Source organism: Macaca thibetana, chromosome 5, assembly GCF_024542745.1.
Source record: "Macaca thibetana thibetana isolate TM-01 chromosome 5, ASM2454274v1, whole genome shotgun sequence".
NCBI lineage: Eukaryota > Metazoa > Chordata > Mammalia > Primates > Cercopithecidae > Macaca > Macaca thibetana.
Window position 1 is genome coordinate 85,224,898 of NC_065582.1, and position 26,872 is coordinate 85,251,769.

Consider the following 26,872-nt stretch of genomic DNA (forward strand, 5'->3'; position numbering starts at 1 on the left):
TTATTACACAGCAAATAAGACTAATAAACATGAATTATTTAAGAGTGCTTTGTGTAATTTCCAAGTTTGGAAATTTTTCTCTTTCCTGTTATTGATTTCTAGTTTAATTCCATTATTATCTAATAATATATATACAAATATATATATATATTTGTTTTAATTTTTTACACTTTTAAAGTTTTGTTTTCTATTCTAGGATATGGGTAATCTTGGTAAATGTCTAATTTGTACTTAAAAAGTATATATTCTGGGCCAGGCATGGTGGCTCACACCTGTAATCCTAGCACTTTGGGAGGCCAAAGTGGGTGGATCATGAGGTCAGGAGATCAAGACCATCCTGGCTAACACGGTGAAATCCTGTCTCTACTAAAAATACAAAAAATTAGCCGGGCGTGGTGGTGGGCGCCTGTAGTCCCAGGTACTCGGGAGGCTGAGGCAGGATAATGGTGTGAACCCGGGAGGTGGAGCTTGCAGTGAGCGGAGATCAAGCCACTGCACTCCAGCCTGGGCAACAGAGTGAGACTCCATCTCAAAAAAAAAAAAAAAAAAAAAAAAACAAAAAACAAAACAAAACAAAAAAAAAAAAAAAAAAAAAAAACTTTCGTGGCATACAGCAAAAGCAGGACTAAGAGGGAAGTTTATAACAATAAAACCTATATCAAAAGATCAACACAACAAAAAGTTGCTTTTTGGAAAAGACAGTCAGAATTGACAAACCTTTAGCCAGACTAAGAAGAAAAGAAAGATAATACAAATAAATAAAATCAGAATTGAAAAATGAGATATTACAATTGATAGTTCAAAAATGTAAAGAATCATCAGAGACTACTATTGTGCAACTACAAGCCAATAAATTGGAAAACCTAGAAGAAAAGGATGAATTCTTGAATACATACAACCTCCTAATATTGAACCATAAAGGAATAGAAAACCTAAATAGGCCAATATTATGTAATGTATAGAGCCAGTAATAAAAAGTATCCCATCAAAGAAGAGTCCAGGACTTGATGGTTTCAATGCTTAATTCTACCAAACATTTAAAGAAAAGATAACACCAATCTTACTCATTCTATTCTGAAAATATTGGGAAGAGGGAATGCTTTCAAACTCATTCTCTAGGGCCAGCATTACCCTGATACCAAAACCATACAGAGACACAACAACGACAAAAAATTAAAAACTGCAGACCTAAATTGTTTAATATAGATGAAAATAATCCTCAACAAATACTAGCAAACAAAATTCAACAACACATTAAAAAGATCATTCATCATGATCAGGTGGGATTCATATCAAATCAATAAACGTGACACATTACATCAACAGAATGAAGGACAAAAAATAGATGAGTATTTCAACAGATGCTAAAAAAGCATTTGGTAAAACTTAATGTCATTTCATGATTAAAAACTGTCATCAAACTCAATATAAAAGAAATATACCTCAGTACAATAAAGGCCATATATAAGAAACCTACAGTATCATACTGAATGGGAAAAACTGACAGCCTTTTCTGTAAGATCTGAAAGAAGACAAGGATGACCATTTTCACCATTTTTATTCAATATAGTACTGGAAGTCATAGCCAGAGTAGTCAGACCACAGAAAGAAATAAAGCATATCCAAATTAGAAAGAAAGAAGTCAAATTACTCATTTGCAAATGATATGATCTTATATTTAGAAAACATAAAGACTCCACCAAAAACAAAAAAACTGTTAAAACTGATAAACAAGTTCAATAAAGTTGGACAATACAAAATCAACTTACAAAAATCAGTAGCATTCCTATATGCCAACAATAAACATCTGAAAAGGAAATCAAGAGAGCAATCCTATTTCTAATAGCAACAAATAAAATAAAATACTCAGGAATGAACTTAACTAAAGAAGCAAAAGAGCTCTATATTGATGAAAGAAATTGAAGAGGACACCAAAAATGGGAAGATACTTCATGTTCATGGCCTAGAAGAATTAACATTGTTAAAATATCTATTCCACCCCAAGCAATCTACAGATTCCATGCAATTCCCATCAAAATACTAATGATATTCTTCATAGAAAATTTAAGTCCTAAAAGTTGTATGGAATTATAGAAGATCCCAAATAGCCAAAATAATTCCAAGCAAAAAGAACAAAACTTGAGGAATTACATTATCTGACTTCAAGTTATACTGCAAATTTATAGTTACCAAAAAGTATTGTGCTGGCATGAAAACAGACACATAGACCAATGGAACGGAATAGAGAAGCAATAAATAAATCCACACATTTGCAACCAATTCATTTTCAACCAAGGTGCCAGGAACATACATTGGGGAAATGACAAGTTTGACAAGAAATGACCATTTAATAAATGGTTCTGGGGAAACTGGATATCCATTATGCAGAAGAATGAAACTAGACCTCTATCTCTCACCATATACAAAAATCAAATACAAATTAATTAAAGACTTATATGTAAGACCTAAATTATGAAACTACCACTAGAAAACATTGTGGAAAAACTTAAGGACTTTTGTCTCATCAAAGATTTCTGGAATAAGGCTACAAAAGCATAGGCAATCAAAGAAAAAAATCCGTAAATGGGATCACACCAGTGAAAAAAAAAACTCCTGCACAGCAAAGGCAAAAATAGGAGGAAATGTTTTCAAAGTATTCAACTGAGAAGAAATTAGGAACCAGAATATATAAGAAACTCAAACACCTCAATAGAAAAACAAATAATACCATTTTTTTAATGGTCAAAAGACCTGAACAGACATTTCTCAATGGTAAACATACAAATCATCAACAAGTATACTTTAAAAAATGCTCAGCATCACTAATCATCAAAGAAATGTAAATTAAAGCCACAATGAGATATCATGTCACCTCAGTTAAAATAGCTTTTATCAAAAAGACAAAAAGTAATAGATGCTAATGAGGATGCAGACAAAGGGGAACGCTCATGAACTGCTGGAATGTAAATTAGTACAGCTACTATAGAAAACAGTGTGAAGGTTCCTCAAAAAGCTAAATAGAAATATCGAATCATCCAGCAAGCCCAATGCTAGATATATATTTTTTAAAAAGGAAACTGTATATTGAAGGAATATCTACAATCCCATGTTTATTGTAGCACTATTCACAACAGCCATGATATGGAATCAACTTTACTGTTCATCAATGGATGAATGGGTAGAGAAAATGTGGTATATTAGATTGGTGCAAAAGTAATTGTGGTTTTTGCCATTACTTTTAATAATAGATACACAATGGAATACTATTCAGCCATGAAAAAATGAAATCCTGTCATTTGCAACAATATGAATAAAACTGAAGGAAATTATGTTAAGTGAAATAAGCCAAGCACAGAAAGACAGATATTGTATATTCTCACTCATACTTGGAGCTAAAAAACTATATTGTGCATTCCAAAATAACTAGAGGAGTGGATTTGGAATGTTCCCAACACAAATGATAAATCCTTGAGCTGATGGATATCCTAATTATTTTGATCAGATCATTACACATCGTATGATTGTATCAAAATATCACATATACTTCATAAATACATATGACTTTTTTTGAGTCTCGCTCTGTCACCTAGGTTGGAACGCAATGGTAAAATCTCAGCTCGCTACACCCTCCGCTTCCCAAGTTCAAGCAATTCTCCTGCCTCAGCCTCCCGAGTAGCTGGGATTACAGGTGCATGCCACCATGACTAATTTTTTGTATTTTTAGTAGAGACGGGGTTTCACCATGTAGGCCAGGTAGGTCTTGAACTCATGACCTCAGGTGATCTGCCCGCCTCGGCCTCCCAAAGTGCTGGGATTACAGGTGTGAGCCACCACACCTGGCTGAAACAACTGTTAAATACTCAAAAAAATTAAAGATTAAAATAAAATTAAAAATGTAAGCATTCCGGCTGGGCGCAGTGGCTCAAACCTGTAATCCCAGCACTTTGGGAGGCCGAGACGGGCGGATCATAAGGTCAGGAGATGAGACCATCCTGGCTAACATGATGAAACCCCGTCTCTACTAAAAAATACAAAAAGCCAGCCAGGCGAGGTGGCGGGCGCCTGTAGTCCCAGCTACTCGGGAGGCTGAGGCAGGAGAATGGCGTGAACCCGGGAGGCGGAGCTTGCAGTGAGTTGAGATCCGGCCACTGCACTCCAGCCTGGGCGACAGAGCCAGACTCCGTCTCAAAAAAAAAAAAAAAAGTAAGCATTCTTACATACTAACAAAAATTGCAAAAGCCACCTCAACTTTCAGCAACCACCACCCTAATCAGTCAGCAGCTACCGACATTGAGGCAAGAATCTCCACCAGCAAATGATTATACCTTGCTGAAGGATCAGATGATCATTAGCATTTTTTATCAGTAAGTAATTTTTAATTAAGTTATGTACATTTTTTAGATATAATGCTATTGCATACCTGATAGACTACAGTACAGTGGAAACACAAACTTTAAATGTGCTGGGAAACCTAGAATTTCTGTGACTTGCTTTACTGCAATGTTCACTTTATTGTAGTGGTCTGGAACCAGACCTACAACATATCCAAGGTACTCCTGTATGTCAGTGAAGGAATTGCTTTCAAAAAAATAATCTTCTGGCCAGGCGTGTTGGTTCACCAATTTGGGAAACTGAGGCAGGCTCGTCGTTTGAGCTCAGGAGTTCAAGGCCAGCCTGGACAACATGGTGAAATCCCACTATCTCTACTAAAAATATAAAAAATAGCCAGGGGTGTTGGTGCACACCTGTGGTCCCAGCTACTCAGGAGACTGAGGTGGGAGATCACTTGAGCCCAGGAGGCAGAGGTTGCAGTGAGCCAAGATCACACCACTGCACTCCAGTCTGGGTGACAGAGACCCCATCTCAAAAGAAACAATGATAATCTGCTAAGAGTTCAAAAGTGTTTTCATAAGGAATTAAACCCTCAATAAAGTTGTTTTAATAAAATTTGTTTTAATCTTTGTTATTTCTTTCAAATATTGTACAACTTTGAGGGGGTTTAAGTGCAGATTTCTTACATTCATGTAAGGTAAGTGGTAAAGTGTGGTCTTTTAGTGTACCAGTATTTTTACCTTATTATAAATACATAATAGGTGTACGTATTTATGGGTCACATGTAATATTTTGATAAAAGCATATAATGTGTAATAATCAAATCAGAGTTATTGGAGTATCCATTACCTCAAGCAGTTAGCATTCTTTTGTGTTAGAAACATTCTAATTCTAGTCTTTTAATTATTCAGTTATTTAGAAATATAGCTGCCCTATTGTGATACTGAACACTAGATCTTATTTCTTCTATCTAATCGTATTTTTGTACTTATTAACTGTACTTTCTTTACCCTATCTTCTTTAGTACCCGTATGTGGGAGCTAAAAATATTTGAGCTCAAAGTTTTTTGGTTTTTGTTTTGTTTGTTTGAGACAAAGTCTCACTCTATGTCCAAGCTGGAGTGCAATGGCGCAATCTTGACTCACTGCAACCTCCGCCTCCTGGGTTCAAGTGATTCTCCTGCCTCAGCCTCCCAAGTAGCTGGGATTACAGGCATGCGCCATCACGCCTGGCTAATTTTTGTATTTTTAGTAGAGAAGGGGTTTCAACATGTTGACCAGGCTGATCTCGAACTTCTGACCTCAGGTGATCCACCCACCTCAACCTCCTGAAGTGCTGGGATTACAGGCATGAGCCACTATGCCGGGGCCTGAACTCAAAGTTTTTAATATGTAATTGATAACACTGAAGTGACTTTATGAAGCAGCTCTTTTGAAGTTATTTATGGAAGTGGTTTTTGAGACAATATAGAAGTGACACAAAATGTCAGTAAACTGGACTTCAAAAGAGTGATTTAGAATTTTATATCTCATAGGTGAAATAAATATGTTCTGATCTTAAAACTACTTATTACAGAGTAGTATAAGTAGCAAAAAATTTAGCAAGTTTTATATTGCCACTACAGAGTACTACTTCTAAATCTGTATCTGAAATTTTGAGTAGACATTGTTTCATGTAATATTCTTTACTGATGCAGCATTTTGATACAAATCATTTTGTAATTACTATTTATATAAAAAATTAAAATTTTAGTATTAAATCAGTTATATATTAAGTTCTTAGAAGAGTGCATGGTACCTAAGCATTCACACGTTAGCAATTATTACTTTTAATGTTAAAATAGAAAATTTATATTTATAATCAATATATTAATGAGGTCATGTTTTTTTGTTTGTTTGTTTGCTTTTTAACTTTCACTGGTGGCAATTTAAATTTTTTTTTTATTATTATACTTTAAGTTCTAGGGTACATGTGCATAACGTGCAGGTTTGTTACATATGTATACTTGTGCCATGTTGGCGTGCTGCACCCATCAACTCGTCAGCACCCATCAACTCGTCATTTACATCAGGTATAACTCCCAGTGCAATCCCTCCCCCCTCCCCCCCGCAATAGGCCCCGGTGTATGATGTTCCCCTTCCCAAGTCCAAGTGATCTCATTGTTCAGTTCCCACCTATGAGTGAGAACATGTGGTGTTTGGTTTTCTGTTCTTGCGATAGGTCATGTTTAATACCTACATCTCTAGCTTCATTCAGCACCACCTGTTTTTTCCCTGTCCTGTATGCTGTAGAGCTGGCCTTCCATAGTTCCCCAAATGCACTCTGCTTTCTCCTACCTCAGGACTTTGCTGTTCAACTTTCTTCTCTCATCCCCACCTTCATCCTAAATAAGCCCCTACTTATTTTTCTAATCTTAATGTTGCTTTCTTGTGGAAGTTATACCTAATGTCTTTACCACTGTGTTGTCTTTAACCAAGACGAGGTCAAATTCCCTATTTTATGCTTCATAATTACTTGTACGTATCTTTATAATATCACACTCTAAACAATGAGGAAATTTTTATTCACCAGCATTTCCAAAAGGTTGAGCTAGGCCTACCGGTTTAACAAGGCAGTGAGGGACTGGGTTAAACTTCACAAGAGGTTGTAAATGAAGAGTCACCCATGATGTGTGTAGGGTTTTAGATAATTGGGTGAACATTACAAAGAGAACAAACTCAATGACAAACATCAGGACAAAGAATGGCAGTGTATTCTCCTCTCTCATAGACCTCTAAGTTCAATATAATTTTGAAATCTGAAATGTTTTATATAATTAAATTTCTTTTGGAAATCATATGTATATTTTATACGGATTAAGAATAATGACAGAGGGAAGTTTAAAAGTCAGACTATTAACTTTGAAACTCATGGGGTACGATACTGAGCACACAGGCCATTACATGAAAGCCCCAAGGGACATTTAACCAAATATCCAGGAGGCAACGTCACTTCAAGGGACATTTGTGTGATAATTTCTAACGTATTTTGTGACTACTTGAGTAATATGTTTCTTCTGCATTAGACTGTGAACTCCACAAGGGCAGGAGCTACTTCTATTTTGTTCACCAATATTGCCAAAGAAGATAACAAAATCCCAGAAGATAGTTGGTATTCAAGAAGTTGTTTAAAATAAATACATAAATGAGTAGATAAACCTAATTCTAAATTTAAATTGAAAACCTATAACATGGAAACAAATACTTTCACTATTCTGAAGCTGTTTTAAATATAAATTTCCCTCAAATATCGGTATATACATTTTACTTATAAAAATCAAAGAATTTGAGTAGATGAACAAGTGATTTTTTTCTTGACAGATAATATCCTATTATATGTATATATTCATATATACCTATATGAATAGTCATATTCATATATGAGTGATATATGAGTCAGCAAATATAGATTATTTTAATAAAAGCTCACTCACTTTGAAATTTATTAAGACAACATTTATAATCACCTGATTGATTCATTTACTCTTAAGTTTGTCTAAGATAGTTATGGGCCAGGTTTGGTGGTTCATGCCTGTAATCCCAGCACTTTGGGAGGCCAAGGTGGACAGAACGCTTGAACTCAAGAATTCAAGACCAGCCTGGGCAACATGGCGAATCCTCATCTCTACAAGAAATACAGAAAAAAAAAAAAAAAAAAAAAAAAAAAAAACTAGCCAGGCAATCACCTGTAGTCTCAGCTACTCAGAGGGCTGAGGCAGAAAGATCGCTTGAGCCAAAAGTTGGAGGTTGCAGTGAGCTGTGATCACACCTCTACACACCAGCCTTGGCAACAGAGCAAGAGGCCCATCAAACAAACAAACAAACAAAAGAATAGAAAAGACAGTTATGAAAAAAATCACAAAATGAAATGTATCTAAAAAATGCAATTTTGACAAAGGTCATGTATCTCTCAAATGATTTGTCAAAGTGGAAAATACTCTAGCACTGAAGGCCAGAAGTTGAAACTTTATGGGTCATGAGCAGCTGTTGCAACTAATCTTTATTTTGCACAGAGAGTGCCAGACCGCATTTTGTGTTTGCGACTTAACAGACTAGAACATATTCTACTATGACCAGGCGCAAATTGATTGGAAGGCAGTAAAATTCATATCATTTTAGGCAAATTATTTTTTGCATAGTTTCTACAATCAAATAAATATCTGAAGGCTGCACTCTGTCTTTACTGCAAAACTTGAAAAAATATGTAAAAGCACATGGAAATCCAGAAACAACTTAATAAAAATGCCAACAAAAGGAAGAATTATAATAGATACAAATAACAGTTACAAAATTGAAAAGGCTTTCTTATTGACAGCAGGCAAACAAAAGTTACATCCAAAATAATCTGCTTTTCAAAGGACAACAAGTAAACATAAAAGACCACCTCAATTATATCAGAAAAATAGTAAGTGGTAAAGCAAAGTGGTCTGGTATTAGAGTGGAAAGGAAAACTGTTAAGAGGTGGCTTTAAAACTATTAGCTTTCAATAGATGCTTCTGAGAATTTCAGATTCTATAAAAGGTAATAAAAAGTGACTTTAAAACATGTTTAGGTGATATGCTAGTATGAAGAGTAAAGAATCAGCTCTTAGCTGTTACTTATGAAATAATCCTACTAAGGCAATTCTAATGTCTTTAAGAATCTGGTGAAGGAAGAATGGTGATGAGCAACTCAGCAAAAACCCTTGGAAAAGCTGATGTGATCACATAAAATATTTTTTAAAGGAATAAAGTACTGACAATTATTTGGGTGAAATTATATCTCAGATCTGACTATTTCTTCTCAAGGTCCAGAAAATGTTTGTTCAGGTGAGCCTAAGTATCCATTCTCTCCATGCAAATTATTTTTGCTGAAGAAAGTTACGGCATAGAAAATATTGGTGCCCAAATGCATTCCAAATCAACAATTTCACATAAGTTTTCACCAGAGCCTGGCAATTCTCCCTATTTCTTTGGCCAACGAAGTGTCCCTTTCTACAACAGTATTTTGGTATTTCTTTACTTCCCTCAAACCATTCATTTAATTCAGCCTCCAGTGTAACGCCCTCTTCTAACCAGCAATTGTCTCTGACCCAAATCAGAACATAAGTTAGATAACTTACTTCCCTGCTTCCATTCTTTTTATATATATATTTTTTTATTTTTTATGAGACAGAGTCTTGCTCTGTCACTCAGGCTGAAGGGCAGTGATGTGATCTCTGCTCACTGCAGCCTCCACCTCCCAGGCTCAAGTGATGCTCATACCTCAACGTCTTGAGTAGCTGGGATTACAGACATGTCCACCACACCAGGTTACTTTTTGTATTTCTAGTAGAGATGAGGTCTCTCCATGTTGGCCAGGCTGGTCTCAAACTCCTGGCCTCAAGTTATGCGCCCACCTTGGGCTGCCAAAGTGCTGGGGTTACAGGTGTGAGCCACCATGCCCAATCTTTGCTTCCATTCTTTTCCTCTTCCAGTCTCCAGATTGAAGCTCGAAGCTCTTTTCTGGAGGAAATCTGATTATTCTACTTCTCTGATAAAATTGCTTCAATTACATCCCACAGGAAAAAAAAAAAAAATCTACCACTTGTACTATAACTTCATCTTAAACCACCTTCCCTCTTTACTTTCTGTGTATCAATTGCAGTATCCTGTAATTACTGAAGAATATGATTCTTCTCCCACCTGTACCCACTATCTTAGTTTGTTAGGGCTGCTATAACAATGTACCACACATTTGGGTGCCTTTAAATAACAGTAATTTATAGTCTTATTGTTCTGGAAGCTGGAAGTTTGAAATCAGTGCTCCATGATACATGCTCCCTCAAGAACCTGTATGGGACTCTTTCCTTGTCTTAACCTAGCTTCTGGTGATTTGCTGGTCATCTTTGCTGTTTCTTGGCTTGTTGATGCCTCATTTCAATCTTCTGTCTTCACATAACATTCTCCCTATGTATCTGTTTCCAAATTTTCCCTTTAAACAAGGACACTAGTCATATTGGGTTAGAGACCACCCTAATGACCTGATTTAAGCCCAATTACCTATGTAATGATTCTGTTTCCAAATGAGGTCTGTGATACTGGGTGTTGGGTCCTCAATATATCTTTTTTGGAGGGTCACAATTCAAACCATAAAAACCCACCATCAGCCTGGGGCGGTGGCTCACGCCTGTAATCCCAGAACTTTGGGAGGCTGAGGCAGGCGGATCACTTGAGGTCAGGAATTTTAGACCAGCCTGACAAATATGGTGAAACCCCATCTCTACTAAAAATACAAAAATAAGCCGGGCATGGTGGCGGGCACTTGTAGTCCCAGCTACTCAGGAGGTGAGACAATAGAATTGCTTGAACCTGGGAGGCGGAGGTTGCAGTGAGTCAAGATTGTGCCACTGCAATTACAGCCTGTGTGACAGAGAGAGACTCAGTCTCAAAAAAATAAAATAACATAAAATAAAATAAAATAATTTTAAAAACCACCATCAACACAGGAGTTTTTCACTTGCTGTTCATTCTCCCAGAAGTATTTGCAACCTTCACTCTTCTGCCACCTTGCCTGGTTATCCTTCCAAGTTTCAACCTAGAATGACTTTTCTTAGGGAAAATTGAAGTACAATCTAAATATATTTTTCTCAGTTCATGTATACTGTTGGCCTTACCTTCGTAACAGTTGTCACATCTGTAATTTACATTTACTGGTGAGATTATTTGATTAATATTTTCCTGCCTCACAAATGGTACAGACTTCACAATTTGGGAAGTATTTTTCTACTTCACAGAAAACCGTTTTTGCCCGGTGTTGGATCACTAGCATTTGGAATACCATACTAGGCATTCAATAAATGTTTTATTGAATAAATGAATCATGGATCAGATCAGCTATGACAAAAAGGTATGCTAGAAGATTCAGTATCTCTACTATCACTAACATGTTCGTGAGAACATAAATTGATTATTTCCATATAATTCAAATGACACAATATTAATTTCTAACAGGTACAAATTATTTCAGAAAATAATTTCTCTAGCATTAGACTAATTAGACTAGCCAGAAGAATCAATGTGCTTTGCAGTTTACTTTGAATTATCTGTGCTACAGGAGTTGGACAAGGCTTTAAGCCTGCTTGTGTTATTCCACTTCTCCTTTTAGTCACAAAAACTCAACTATTAAATATCTAAATCGCAATCGTTAGATGCCAGAGCAAGCAACAAAGCAAAAGATTATAATGAGGTTTGAGGGATATTCAGTTCAATACAACAAATTTATTGACAAGTGCTTGGCTTTGAAACACCAATACAAAAATAATTCCTATATTGAGATAAATGCTATGTAAGTTATAATCAACATGAGCAGGAACATAAATGCCCACATACAATTTCTTTATATATTTTACTTTTGTTTTAATGTTACACATAAAGGCTTTGAGATTCAAAAATGCAAAATGGCAAAATTCTACTTCTGATTCTTTGATAGGTATCTCTAACACACACACATATACAATATATAAGTATCTAACACATATATATTGTGGAGGAGAAATATATATATTTCTCTTCTAAAATAAATGGTCATATTTATTTCTCTACTAAAATAAATAGTTATATTCAAAAGCTATAATCTGTATCTATATTGTCTCTGAAGACTGGCATAATTAGCTTAAAATTCTAGCTCTTTCTCTTATTATCTGGATCATTATGAGCAATTCCCATAATCTTTTAAGTCAGTTTTCTTTTCTGTAAAATAGAGGTAATAGTATTATTCTAGTGGTTGGATTATTATGGCTATTAAGTATATATGATGTATGTAACCCTATTACATACATTATGTACCCTAGTTACAGTTAATAATCAATAATTTTTTTATTATTATCTTCACCAACATAAGCATGAGAGATGAATTTTAAAGTCTCCTATTTGAAACATACGCATTTTTTTCTTTTTAGAATTCACATTGTTTTCCTAAACTTAGGTACTTTTTTATCATTACTTTTTCTTTTCTCTTTCTGTAAGCTTTACTGAGGTATACTTGATATACAAAAAATGCACATATTTAATGTATATATTTTGATGAGTTTGGACAAATGTGATATCACCACAATCAAGGCACTAAACATATCAATCACCTCGAAAAATGTCCTTGTATTCTTTGGTGTGTGTATTTGTTGTGTGTGTGTGTGTGTTAAGAACACTTAACATGAGATCTATCCTTTTAACATAATCAAGTTCATGATACTTTATTGTTAACTATAGATACTATGTTATACAGCAGACATCTAGAACTTCTTTATCTTGCATTATTAAAACTTTATACCCATTGAGCCCCCAGCAATCATCATCTGTTCTATACTTTCATAAGTTTCACTCTTTTAGATACTACATATATTTGGAATCATGCAGTGAATTAAGCCAGTCACAAAAGGACAAATGTGATTATTTTTAAATCTAAGTTTCATGTTTACCTAATAGCTGTTATACATAATGAATTAAGACTATTTTCTTTAGGTAAATAATGACTATAGTTAGTATTAAGAATATTATATAGATAATTTTCACAAAATCTTCTGAAGATTTAATTCTGCCCAGTAGTTATAACAGCAAAGAGTTACAAACATATTGATGAAATATCCTTATTTTAAAATATTTATTCTTAAGGTTAACATTTTTTGGCCTATGCGATATTCATTCTCTGATGAAAGTATTACCTCTGAAAATTTTTCTTTTTTTTTTTTATTATTATACTTTAAGTTCTAGGGTACATGTGCATAACGTGCAGGTTTGTTATATATGTATACTTGTGCCATGTTGGTGTGCTGCATCCATCAACTCGTCAGCACCCATCAACTCGTCATTTACATCAGGTATAACTCCCAATGCAATCCCTCCTCCCTCCCCCCACCCCAATGATAGGCCCTGGTGTGTGATGTTCCCCTTCCCGAGTCCAAGTGATCTCATTGTTCAGTTCCCACCTATGAGTGAGAACATGCGGTGTTTGGTTTTCTGTTCTTGTGATAGTTTGCTAAGAATGATAGTTTCCAGCTGCATCCATGTCCCTACAAAGGACACAAACTCATCCTTTTTTATGGCTGCATAGTATTCCATGGTGTATATGTGCCACATTTTCTTAATCCAGTCTGTCACTGATGGACATTTGGGTTAATTCCAAGTCTTTGCTATTGTGAATAGTGCTGCAATAAACATACGTGTGCATGTGTCTTTATAGCAGCATGATTTATAATCCTTTGGGTATATACCCAGTAATGGGATGGCTGGGTCATATGGTACATCTAGTTCTAGATCCTTGAGGAATCGCCATACTGTTTTCCATAATGGTTGAACTAGTTTACAATCCCACCAACAGTGTAAAAGTGTTCCTATTTCTCCACATCCTCTCCAGCACCTGTTGTTTCCTGACTTTTTAATGATTGCCATTCTAACTGGTGTGAGATGGTATCTCATTGTGGTTTTGTTTTGCATTTCTCTGATGGCCAGTGATGATGAGCATTTTTTCATGTGTCTGTTGGCTGTATGAATGTCTTCTTTTGAGAAATGTCTGTTCATATCCTTTGCCCACTTTTTGATGGGGCTGTTTGTTTTTTTCTTGTAAATTTGTTTGAGTTCTTTGTCATAAATCAAAATATATTTTATAAACATAAAATGACCAAAAGTAGAATTGAAACGATATAAAGATTGTGTTTTATTAAAATACAGAAATCTAATTGTTTGGTACATATTATTTTTGCCTCTGAACGTTAGCTAGAATTTGGCAATTAGCCATGCTATCTCCAGTTCAAAATTGGAAGTTGCTTCTTTCAGCTATATTGTTACTACCTGTACTAAGTTAATAAAGCATGACTTTACTTACCATATTTACAGAATTCCTAACTTCTCCAAGAAGCTGCCCTCCAAAAGTCATATTTAAGTGTGCTTTAAGTATACTTTTTAGAAGCTCAAATATATTTTTCTGTTGCAACAGTATTATATGTAGTTACACAGATAGGCACCATGAAGACGTTCATGATGCAGTATGAATTCATTATGAGGTATAACAGGAAGGCATAACCTCAATCAAACTTGATTTGTTAATCATGGAAATTCTGAACTTGTCTCTTGCTGCTCTTAAATGGGTTTGTGGACCATATCTTTTATAGGAGTTTCTCATCTTTGTCAAGTATGTGGTATAATCCATATTATTTCTCCAGAATTATATTTTTTAAAGTTAAACATACAGAGGAGACATGAAGGTTTTGAGCTGTGAAACCAGTATTTGTAAGCACTTGTTAAGTGCCTTTCCAATTCCATTCAACAGACATTTATGGATTCTAATGTGTTAGGCACAACACCAAATCATTAATATCTTTCACTTACATCAGAGGTCCCCAGTTCCCCGGGTCAGGGACCAGTACCAGTTTCTGGCCTGTTAGGAACCAGGCTGCACAGCAGGAGGTGAGTGGTGGCTGGTGAGCTAGGGAGCTTCATCTATATTTACTGCCATTCCCCAGAGTTCGCCTTACTGCCTGAGCTCTGCCTCCTGTCAGGTCAGCGGCACTAGATTCTCATAGAGAGCAAACCCTATTATGAACTGTACGTGCAAAGGATCTAAGTTGAGTGTTCCTTATGAGAACTTAATGTCTGATGACCTGTCACTGTCTCCCATCAACCCCAGATGGGACCGTCTAGTTGCAGGAAAACAAGCTCAGGGCTTCCACTGATTCTACATTATGGTGAATTGTATAATTATTTTATTATATATTACAATGGAATCACAACAGAAATAAAGTGTGCAATAAATGTAATGCCCTTGAATCATCCCCAAACCATCGCTCTTCACCCACTGCCAGTTCATGGAAAAAACTATGTTCCATAAAACCGATCCTTGGTACCAAAAAGGCTGGGCACCACTGACTTATATCTGTTGATCCTCACTTTATACCTCAAGAGATGGGTGTTCTTATTTCGATTTTAAAAATAATAAAGCTGAGGTTCAAAAAGTTCAAACAAGTGTCAGAATAGAATTTGAACCTAGATCTGCCTGATTCCTAGACTACGCCATGCTTACCATTCTACGCTGCCTCTACTCAAGCAGTCCTTATCAACTGGTTTCCCAAAAGAGCAATGACTGTAACTATTGAAACACCTTTGAAATACCTTTGAAACTCCATTTCAAACTGTTATAAAGAAAACCAACAAAATGGTTTTGTTTGTTTTTTACATAGGTATATGGCTATTATTGATCCCCTGAAACCCAGACTGTCTGCCACAGCAACCAAGATTGTCATTGGAAGTATTTGGATTCTAGCATTTCTACTTGCCTTCCCTCAATGTCTTTATTCCAAAACCAAAGTCATGCCCGGCCGTACTCTCTGCTTTGTGCAATGGCCAGAAGGTCCCAAACAACATTTCACGTAAGTTAATTCTCTATTATGATTTTCAATTCAGTTTATCAAACACTTAGGAAACTACAGATTAGGAGCAACAATTAAACAAATAAGACAGACATTTCCCCCAGGGTTCATACATTATTTGGAAAAGGAAATATATAAAAATACTGTAATATAGTATTATTTGTATGTGGACAATAAGTTTGTGTAAGTTACTAAGGTTTTTCATTGGAAATATGAGAATGTCTGTGTGGGATGGTACTGGAGAGTTTCCTGATGGAAGTGATAAAAGATAAAAGCAATGTGCAAAGAGGAGCATTGTGTTATTGATTGAGAAATGAGTGAGAGGAAAGAAATCAAAGCCCAAATGTGTTGATTGCTCTTTTAGGGAGCTTAGCTGAACGGAAGGAGCACTCTAGTAAGTTATCTAATTTTATTTTGGTTTGATTTGGTTTATGTTCTTTTGCTTACAAGCAAAAAAAGCATTAAAAACCCTCAACACTAGATTGAAAAGAAAATATTAATATTATAATATATGGTAAAATTTGGTTCATATTTTATACCCACCTCAAATCAAGCAAAAAGGAATAATAATGTAATTGTGTAATTGTTTGCATTTTATTTTTAAATTATAGTCATTTAAATTTTATTTCAATAAAATGCTTATTTTTCTATTTTACTCATCAATTTGTCCCTTTAAAAATAGCAAATAGTGCAAATAATGGTTATCTTTTAAAGCAGTCATTTTATCTACCTTTGCTCTACCCAAAGTTCAGATTTTTGAACAAAAATATTAGGAAGCACTTATTTAAGGAAAATCAGGCAGCGCATATTCAACTGAGTACTATTTATCAATACATCTTAATTGTATGATAATGTTATCATCTTCAAATTATTTGTTGACTGAATTACTTCCTCATTGACTTTAAATCAATACTTAGTAATCTACTGAGAAACGGAAAGGCAAGGATATTTAAGATTCACTTTACAAAGAAAAACCACTGGTATGGAGAAGACTATTATAACAAACTTCTAAATTACTTTAAAGCTTTCCAAGACAGTGAAATCCACACAAAAGATTGTAAAATTCTATTTGGGCTATTGTACTATGGTTTACTCTCCTTTTCCTCTCTAATTGAATTCTTATAATTTTGATTGAAAGCTACTAAATACCAGAATTTAATTTGATAATTTACAGCAGCATACTTCTGGTTTGACTACTATGTCAACATGTTTTGTTTTGTTTTGTTTTTACCAAGTTAATAATGCAATCAAATGGACCATGGCTCTGGAAAATTGCATGTAAATGTCTTTACCTGATTTTTAAAAATTGTAGTAACTTGTGGATTCATTATGGCTCAGACTATCTACTTACTTTTTTCCTCCCATTTGAATGAAAAACAATTTACGTATGTCTGATGTTGCAGCAATATATAAGATAGTCCTATATAGGAGAAAATATATGCCAGTTGATTTGTTTATTCTATCCCTTCCCTTTTCCTCCAATGACACATTTAATTAGTTTAGCTAAACAATTACCAAGCAGAATACAAAGCAGTGGAAAGTGGTTCATCCTCAACCTCTAGGCAAGGAGAACATGTGTTTAACTGAGCCCTTCAACCCAGCTATAGTTTTCATATACCAAGTAAAGATTGACAAACGTCAACTGGCAGCATTTGAAACATAAATATAAGTGACAATAGCATGATATTTTGATGGAATTTTGAGATGAATGTATAGAAATAATGTAGAAATAACTCTTGGTGGTTTTAATTATGATTTAAAACTAAGCAAACGCAGTCCCCACTATTTCATTCCAATATGGTTTCAGCATGTGTGTTTCTTATTTTTTTGTAGTTACCACATTATCGTCATTATACTGGTGTACTGTTTCCCATTGCTCATCATGGGCATCACATACACCATTGTTGGAATTACTCTCTGGGGAGGAGAAATCCCAGGAGATACCTGTGACAAGTATCATGAGCAGCTAAAGGCCAAAAGAAAGGTACTGGTCCATGTTGTTTACCTAGCATTTGTATAGGTTATGGTACATCAGAAAGAAAAACAATCTAGTCATGGCATGTTAATACAATATGATCTGATGCTCTACTTCTATTTTTAATGTCTTTGTTTTAATTTTTTTCTTTTCTTTTTTTCTTTTGGTTTTGTATAAGTCACTGTCTACATACTACATCAGTTTGCTATATAATAGTTACTTCATTACAGAAATACTTCTTAAAAAGTATCTTTTGTAAAGTATTCTTACTCTGCTGAAATTGCTAAAATTTTACCAAATTTCACTATTCCAGTTGATTATATTTTTGCAACTCTGTCTTTCTTTGTCATTTATTGAAAAGAATGCCTCTGATGTATTCTATAATCTACTCAAAGCTTCTTTTATTCCAGGAATGACATCTCTTCTAGAAAGTCCAATAATTTTCTAATAGATATCTAACTTTCCTCCATCCCCTCTTGTCTCTCTTTATTTCTCTCGCTTTCTCTGTGTGTTCTTTCTCCTGATAAGACATTTTATATATATGCATGATTAAAGGATAAGGATTGTATTAATACTATTCTACAATTTATTGAGTGACATGAAAAAGGCTGTTTCTAATTTACATGAAACAAAAACATCTCTAAAAATATTATGTCTATATTTTACTATGATTATTTTTGTTAAGATTTTTTCTACTACCATTATGCGACTAAATAAGTTAGATTTTTCATAAATATGTGGAGTTAAAAGGAAATACATTCCATCCTTTTCTCCACAGTTGGTATGTACCTAATGCATCTTGGAAAGGTTTTATCAAAGATAAATGAGTCCTATTGATTATGCCAATGATTATTATTTGTTCCATTTATGACTAATTTATTTACATAGTACTACTAGCAACACATGAACATTTCCTTTAAAAAACACTCAACAGTCTTAAAAACACTTAGCTACAAAAACTCACTTAACAATGATCAATCAGGTTTTAAAAATGAAATTTACAAAATGGATTGCATTTTAATAGTGTGTTTTCTCTGATATTGACAAATACTACTAGACCATATTTATGTTTGGTTAACATTTATAATGATTTCTAGTATTTGAAAACAAAAAGTAAGAATGAGCTTTTCCAGATCAATTTACTCATTTCAGGTTGTACAAAAATGTATCTACTATGTATGTCATTCAATTTTATTTTTCTTTCAAAAAGCTTTTCTTAAAAATAATGTGCATGAACAACCAAATGGCCTCTGGCACCTACAAATGAATCCTAAAGTGAGGAGAGTTTCAAAAACATGGCCCTCTTACATGAACAGTATCTCTTTCCCCTTTGTAATTTCAACCTGCCTTATATAACACCTCGCTCATGTTGAAAGATACTCTCTTCTTGGGATAATTTCTTTTTTTTTTTTTTCTCTTCTTACAAACAGAGGTTTTATTGTGTTTGGTCCACAAACGTATTTCACATTATCTCATGGAGCAGGGTCCCCGGGTGGGGGTCCCTGTGCAGTACTTGGCGGGGCGTGTGGCCGGGGGAAGATGGAGCAGTATAGCTTGTTGAGACCAGAAAGGAGGAGGGTTGGGGGCTCCTTAAAACCTACTGAGGGGCCGGGCATGGTGACTCACACCTATAATCTCAGCACTTGGGGAGGCCGAGGCGGGTGGATCACATCTGAGGCCAGGAGTTCGAGACCAGCCTGGCCAACATAGAGAAACCCCGTCTCTACTAAAAATACAAAAATTAGCCGGGCATGGTGGAGCACCTGCAGTCCCAGCTACTCGGGAGGCTGAGGCTGGAGAATCGCTTGAGCCCGGGAGGTGGAGGTGCAGTGAGCCGAGATTGCACTACTGCACTCTAGCCTGGGTGACAGCCACAACTAAAACAAAACCTACTGAGGCCAGAGTGGGTTGGGGGGCGGGTAGCATGGAGAGGGGATCAGGCTTAGCCCAACAACTCAGAATTTCACTTCCTCGTACAGCCTTCACTTTCCCCACCTGGCCCTGGGGCAGGTCTGAGGGTCTGAGGTCTGTTGGTCCTGGAGAAATCCAGTCACTCGGGAGCTGGAGATATTTAGCATCATGGCCTGGCCCCCTTTCCCAGGTGACTGATTTCCCAGCACCTTCTCCACTGTCCCTGCCCCATTCCTCAGGAATAAAAAGCAAAATGTATTTTTCTTTTGTGAATACTTCCTGAAACTTGCAGAGAAACCACAAACTGCTCAGCTGACAAAAGGGGGAAGAGGCGAGGCAACCAGAAACCTTTGGGAACCAGTTAGTCTCTTCTCCCCAGCACAGCCTGAACGTGCCAGCAGGGACCCTCGCCCTACACGCCCTACACGTATCGGGATATGGCCTTGAGCTCCCTCCCCGACAGCCCGGTGGCTCAGCCCTGCGAAGGCCCAAGGCAAAGGGGAAAAAAGCTCTGCTGCCTGATCCCACACTGCCACTCACAGACCCTCGGTTGATTGGCAGCACTGAATCGGCTAAGAAAAAAAACAAAGATGAAAACGCAGAAAAACCCAAAAACCCAGACGGGGAGATGATGTGGGAAGAGAGCGTGCTGGGAGCCTCAGTAGCCGGCCTCCTCCTGGTAGTAAGGGGGATATTCAGGGACCTCCCCTGGGTCCGGGCAGTCGCCGGCGCCTGAGGGAGCCCCATCGGCCACTGTGCCTTGTGGGCAATACTTGGGGTCATATATCTGTCGGCCCAGGCCGAAGACCTGGCCGCTCTGGTTGGCGCCCTGCGTGTAGCCCATCTGCAGGGACATGGAGGAGTTGTCACACTTGTCGGTTCCCAGCTTGGTGTCATAGATGTGCCGCCGCGTCCCGGGAGCCGTCATGCCCACCTGGCTCTCCCACCTGGAGGCTAATGGTCAAGTGGTCCATGGTGGGCAGGATATGGTTCTTGGGGTCATAGAGATGCCTCCTCGTGCCGTACGCGGTCATGCCCGACTGGCTGGCGCATTTGTTGGTGCCCATTTGCAGCCCGATGACACACTGGCCGGCCTTCATGGTGGTGTCATCGAAATTCCGCTCCTGCTTCTCCGAGTACTTGACGCCGATGTCCACCCGCTCTGCAGCCTCTTAGTCTTGGCCTTCCCCGCCAGGGCGAGAAGAGACACCTGCACCTGTGTCATGTTCCCACTCTCAAACAGGTCGTTGGCCTCGAACAGGTCCACGGGGTTCATGCCGTAACTGACCATGACCTTGATGAAGTTGGACAGGTTTTCTAGCTGGTGCCAGTTCTGCATGGAGCGGTTGATCTTGGGGACGGAGCCCGGCTGTAGCTTGTTCATGAGTGTGCATAAGATAGTTCCGTCCTTCAGGCCTTTCTGGAAGTCGGGGCCGATGGAGAGGCCGGTGAGTCCCTCGATCCAGGTGCGGAGCTCTGCCTCCTTCTAGGGGTCATATTTGGACAGGAGCCGGTTCTTGACCTCGGCCGACAGCCCGTACGAGGGGCCCTTGTTGAACTGCGTGGAGCTCATGGCTGGCTGGCGGGCGGCGGGACGGGGCCAGAAGGGACGGGGCCTTGGGATAATTTCTTAGCGCTATATCTTAGGTATCATCACAGTAAATAACTGGTGTTATGTTCTGTGTATTTCAGAATAATTTCTCTATAGTACCTGCTTAGTTTCTGTCTTTTATTTCTTTCATATTAGTTCAGATTTTTTTTAAACATTTCACTATGCACTCCTAAACAAATTAAAATAAACTCAGTAATTGTAGATTATAGTTTCTCTTCATATGCATGTAATGTTTTTCTAGAAAGAGATAAAAATGTAATCTGAGTGTTTCTTTTATTTTTGAATTCAGTGTCCCAGAGGGAACACAAAGGAAGAGGGATTTTTTTTTTAATTTTGTCTCTATATAAATGGTGAGAGTAAGGCAAAACATTTCCTTTTGATTTCATTACTCCACAATTTCAAAGTAGAAATACTAATTCAGACTGGGAGTGTAACCCTTCTAGAATACTTCAAAAAAGTAAGACATTTTAAAATTCCAGTATATATGTCTTCCTCTTGGTTTGTATTCCAGGCTAAAATAATACGAAATGGCCCTTTATGTCATGGACTTCTCAGATAAATCTCTTTGTCCTTGGATTTCTTTTTACAGTCAGTTATTGGTATGACCGTTGATATCTAGGCACTAATATGCATATTGCTGAAAATAATAAAATTTTAAAATATAGCTGGCTCTTAATTTTTTTCTTTTTATCTAAAATCAAAATATTGGTCTGGAATTGTTTACAATACAGCTATTACTAGTAATCATGTTATTTTGGATTTTTTCATATGATTACTTAAAACACAGAAGTTTTACCCTGGATGGGCCGTTTATTCATATGTTGTCTCCTAGAGAATACACCTTTGATATTACAGATTGGACATGAGACATTAAAAAAAAGGCTCATGGCTACATGAGTGCAAACTAACCATGACTATTGGGAAAAACCATTCTATACACTACTCTGAGCCAGACTCTTAATTATAAAAGACTACACGGGGTGGAGCAGGATGGTCAAATAGAAGCCTCCACTGATCATCACTCCAGAAGGACACCAATGTAACAACTATCTACACACAAAAAATAATCATTTCATAAGAACCAAAAATCACGAGAGCTCTCACAGTATCTAATTTTAACGTCATATAGCTGAAAGAGACACTGAAGAGTGTAGTAAAGACAGTCTTGAATTGCCAGTGACACCCCCATCCCATCCCCGGCAGCAGCCATGTGGCATGGAGAGAGGATCTGTGCCCTTGGGAGAGAGAGCACACAACAATTGTTAGACATTGCTTGGAATTCAGTGCTACCCTGTCACAGGAGAAAGCAAAATTGACCTGAATCTAGCTGATGCCTGTGCATAGAGGGAATATTTAATCCAGCCCTAGCCAGACGGGAGTCACCCATCCCATGGGTCAGAAGTTGAGTTCCTCTACGCCTCACCACAGTGGGCTAAAGTCCCCTGGGGCTCTAAATAAACTTTAAATGCAGTATAGGCCACAAAGACTGCAACTCCTACTTGAGTCATAGTGCTGCACCGGACTCACAACAAGTGAACTTGAGTGGTGCACAACCTACTGAGACATCAGTGGGGCTGACAAAGGGAGTGCACGTACCACCTCCCCACAATCCCAGGCAGCAGGACTCATGGGTTCAAAAGGGACTGGCTCCTTCCACTTGGGAAAGGAGAGGAAAGAGTAAAGAAGACTTTGCTTTGCATCTTGGATACTAGCTCAGCCACAATAAGATAGGGCACCAGTCAGAGTTATGAGGCTCCCTTTCCAGATTCTAGGTCCAGCATGACATTTCTAGACACAACCTGGACTAGAAGGGAACTCACTGCCTTCAAGGGAAGGACTCAGTGACAGCAAGACCCATCGCTGGCTGACTAAAAAGCCTTTGAGAGCTTGAATAACCAGTGGCAATACCCAGGTAGTACACCATGGGCCTTGGGTGAGCCTGAGACTTGCTAGCTTCAAGTGAGACTCAGCACATTCCTAGCTGTGGTGGCTACAGGGAAAAACACCCTCTGCTTGAGAAAAGCTAAGGGAAAAGTAAAGGGGACTTTGTCTTCCATGTTAAGTAACAGCTCAGCCACAAGGAGGTAGAGCACAAAGTGGGCTCTTAGGGTCTCCGATTACAGACCTTGACACTTGGACAACATTTTTGGACCTACCTGGTCCAGATGGCAGCCCACTGCCCTGAAGGGTGAATCCCAGGCCAGGCAGCATTCACCACAAGCTGACTTAAAACACCTGGGCCTTAAGTGAACATAGGTGGTCTGGCAGTACTCCTTTGGGCCTGTGGCAGTGGTGGCCACAGGAAGGGTCCTCTGCCTTTGAAATGAAGAGGGAAGAAGGGAAACAACTGATTCTTGTGGTTTGAGTGTCAGTTCATCCACAGTACGATAGAACACAAAATAAACTTCTCAGATTTTTTACTCTAGTCCCTGACTCCCAGACAGCACCTCTGGAGCCACCTAGGAGGAACTCTGGAACCACCAGAACACCTCTGGATCTACCTCTGGAGCTTACCACCCTGAAGGGAAGGACATAAGCCTGGCTGGCTTCGACACCTGCTCATTGTAATAGGCCAGCCTGTAAGCATAGATGGTAGCCAGGTGGTGATTAAAACAGGCTTTGGGTGAACCCCAGTGCTGTGTTTGCTTAATGTGTGACCCAGTGCAGTTCCAGTGGTGGTGACCACAGGCTGCTTGTGTCACCTCAACCAGCTCCAGGTGGCTCAGAACCGGAAAGGGGACTATATTTGGAAGAAAGTGAAGGAAGAGAACAAGAGTCTCTGTCTAGAAATCCAGAGAATTCCTCTGGATCTTATCCAAGACCAACAAGGCAGTATCTCTGTGAGTCTGCAAGAATCCCAGCCCTACTAGGTATGTGGTACACCCTAATGCAGATATGACCTAGATCACAATACCCAAGTCCTTTTGAATATCTAGAAATCCTTCCCAAGAAAGATGGGTCCAAATGGGGCTAGACTGCAAAGACTACAATAAATTACAAACTCTTCAATGCCCAGACACAGACAAACATCCGTGACCATCAAGACCATCCAGGAAAACATGACCTCATGCAATGGACTAAACAAGGCACCAACGACCAATTCTGGAGAAACAAAGATATATGACCTTTCAGATAGAGAATTCTAAACTGCAGTTTTAAGGAAACTCAAAGAAATTCAAGAGGGCACAAAGAAGGAATTCAGAATTCTATCAAATAAATTTAACAAAGAGATTGAAATAATTAAAAAGAATCAAGAAAAGCTGCTGGAGTTGAAAAATAGAATTTATATACTAAGGAATGCATTAGTCTTTTAATAGCAGAATTGATCAAAGAGAAGAAAGAATTAGTGAGCTTGAAGGCAGGCTATTTGAAAATGTACAGTAAGAGAAAACAAAAGAAAAACAAGGCCAGGCACAGTGGCTCAAGCCTGTAATCCCAGAACTTTGGTAGGCCAAGGTGGGCAGATCATGAGGTCAGGAGATCGAGACCATCCTGGCTAACATGGTGAAACCCCATCTCTACTAAAAATACAAAAAATTAGCTGGGAGTGGTGGTGGGCGCCTGTAGTCCCAGCTACTCAGGAGGCTGAGGCAGGAGAATGGCATGAACCCAGGAGGCAGAGCTAGCAGTAAGCCAAGATGGCCCCACTGCACTCTAGCCTGAGTGACAGAGCAAGACTCTGTCTCAAAAGAAAAAAAAGAAAGAAAGAAAGAAAGAAAAACAAATAAAAAACAATGAAGCATACCTACAGCATCTAGAAAATAGCCTCAAAGGGGCTATGTAATTTATACAAAAATCAAATCTAAACTATGCAACTACTACACAAAAACACTGGGTAAATGATCCAGGACATTGAACTAGGCAAAGAGTTCTTGAGTAATACCCCACAAGCACAGGCAACCAAAACCAAAATAGACAAAAGGAGATCACATCAAGTTAAAAAGCTTCTGTGCAGTAAAGGAAGCAATCAGCAAAGTGAAGAGATAACCCACAGAATGGGAGAAAATATTTGCAATCTCTCCATCTGACAAGGAGTTAATAACCAGAATATATCAGTAACTCAAACAACTCTGTAGGAAAAAAATTCTAATATTCCAATTAAAAATGGGCAAAGGATCTGAATAGACATTTCTCAAATAAGACATACAAATGGCAAACAAGCATAGAAAAGATGCTCAACATCATTGATCATCAAAGAAATGCAATTCCAAACTACAATGAGATATCATTTTACCCCAACTAAAATGGCTTTATTCAAAAGTCAGGCAATCACAAATCCTGGCAAGGATGTGGAGAAAAGGGAACTCTCATACAGTTGATGAGAATGTAAATTAACACAAACACTATGGATAACAGTTTGGAGGTTTCTCAAATAAAAATAAAAATAGCACTATCATATGATCCAGCAATCCCACTCCTAGGTACATAACCAAAAGGAAGGAAATCAGCATGTCAAAGAGACATATCCATTCCCATGTTTATTGCAACATTATTCACAATAGCCAAGACTTGGAAGCAACCTAAATGTCCATCAACAGACGAATGGATAAAGAAAATGTGGTACATATACACAATGGAGTACTTTTCAGCCATAAAAGAATGAGATTCTTTCACTTGCAACAACATGGATGGAACTGGAGGTCATTATGTTAAGTGAAATAAACCAGGCACAGAAAGATGAAGCTTGTATGGTCTCACCTATGTGTGGGAGCTAGAAATGAAAATAATTGAGCTCATGGAGATAGAGAGTAGAAGGAAGGTTCCAGAGGTTGGAAGTGTAGTGGGAAAGTGGGAGTGAAGTGAGGAGTGTTATTGGGCACAAAAATATAGTTCAAAGAATGAATAAGTTCCCATATTATATAGCACAACGGAATGACTACAGTCATCAATAATTTAATCGTATATTTAAAATTACTAAAAGAGTATAATTAGATTGTAATACAAAGAATAAATGCTTGAAGTGATGGATACCCCATCCTGATATGATTATTATACATTGCATGCCTGTATCAAAATGTCTCATGTAACTCATAAATGCATACATCTACTATGTACCCACACAAATAAATAATAATGAAAGACTAGCAGATGCTGATTGAACTCCCAATTACTCGTGTACAAGAATACATAAGAGTTGGAAAAATTTTAGGCTAGTCACCAGCAGACCTTTGTAAATATTGAAGAGCATTGCTTCCATTTCTCTTTCTCCCACTATTTTTAGAAATTGTGGTCAATTTCAAGCCTTGTGAATTATATTCTTTGAAATATAGCCAGTAGAAATATCTCGCATTTTTATGTTATATAGAACCTAGCATATTTAAACTTTGAAGTAATATGAAACCTTTAGATAATTTTGGATTAACTACTCCCACTCAATTTTTATTATGCCCTGCCTAAGTAGCAATAATTTAAAAATAACAACACTGGTTTTAACTAGCACTAGGTAAAAAGACTAAATATTACCCTTGAGAAATAAGTTAATACTTTTAAAAATATTTCCTCACCATTAAAATTAGAGTGTTGAACCTCTTAAATGTAGCTGAGTATTTAACTTAAGAATCCCTATACTTTAAAGAAAAGTATATTCAACTAATTTCAAAATATAGAATATTTTGAAAGCCTAGGCT

At 37.4% G+C, this 26,872-nt stretch overlaps 1 protein-coding gene and 1 pseudogene across 2 annotated transcripts in view; one reads left to right on the top strand and one right to left on the bottom strand.

Moving 5' to 3' along the window:
* Nucleotides 1-21,244, bottom strand: part of LOC126955192 (calponin-2-like) — a 760,934-nt pseudogene extending 739,690 nt beyond the window's left edge. Inside the window, exon 1 of the transcript XR_007725830.1 lies at nt 20,061-21,244. The product of XR_007725830.1 is annotated as a calponin-2-like (transcript). The remainder of the gene's footprint in view (nt 1-20,060) is intronic.
* The window catches only part of TACR3 (tachykinin receptor 3), a 105,352-nt gene that overhangs the window by 29,120 nt on the left and 49,360 nt on the right, over nt 1-26,872 (top strand). The window contains exons 2-3 of the mRNA XM_050791493.1: nt 15,559-15,747; nt 17,581-17,731. Coding sequence (XP_050647450.1) covers nt 15,559-15,747; nt 17,581-17,731 — 340 coding nt within the window. The remainder of the gene's footprint in view (nt 1-15,558; nt 15,748-17,580; nt 17,732-26,872) is intronic.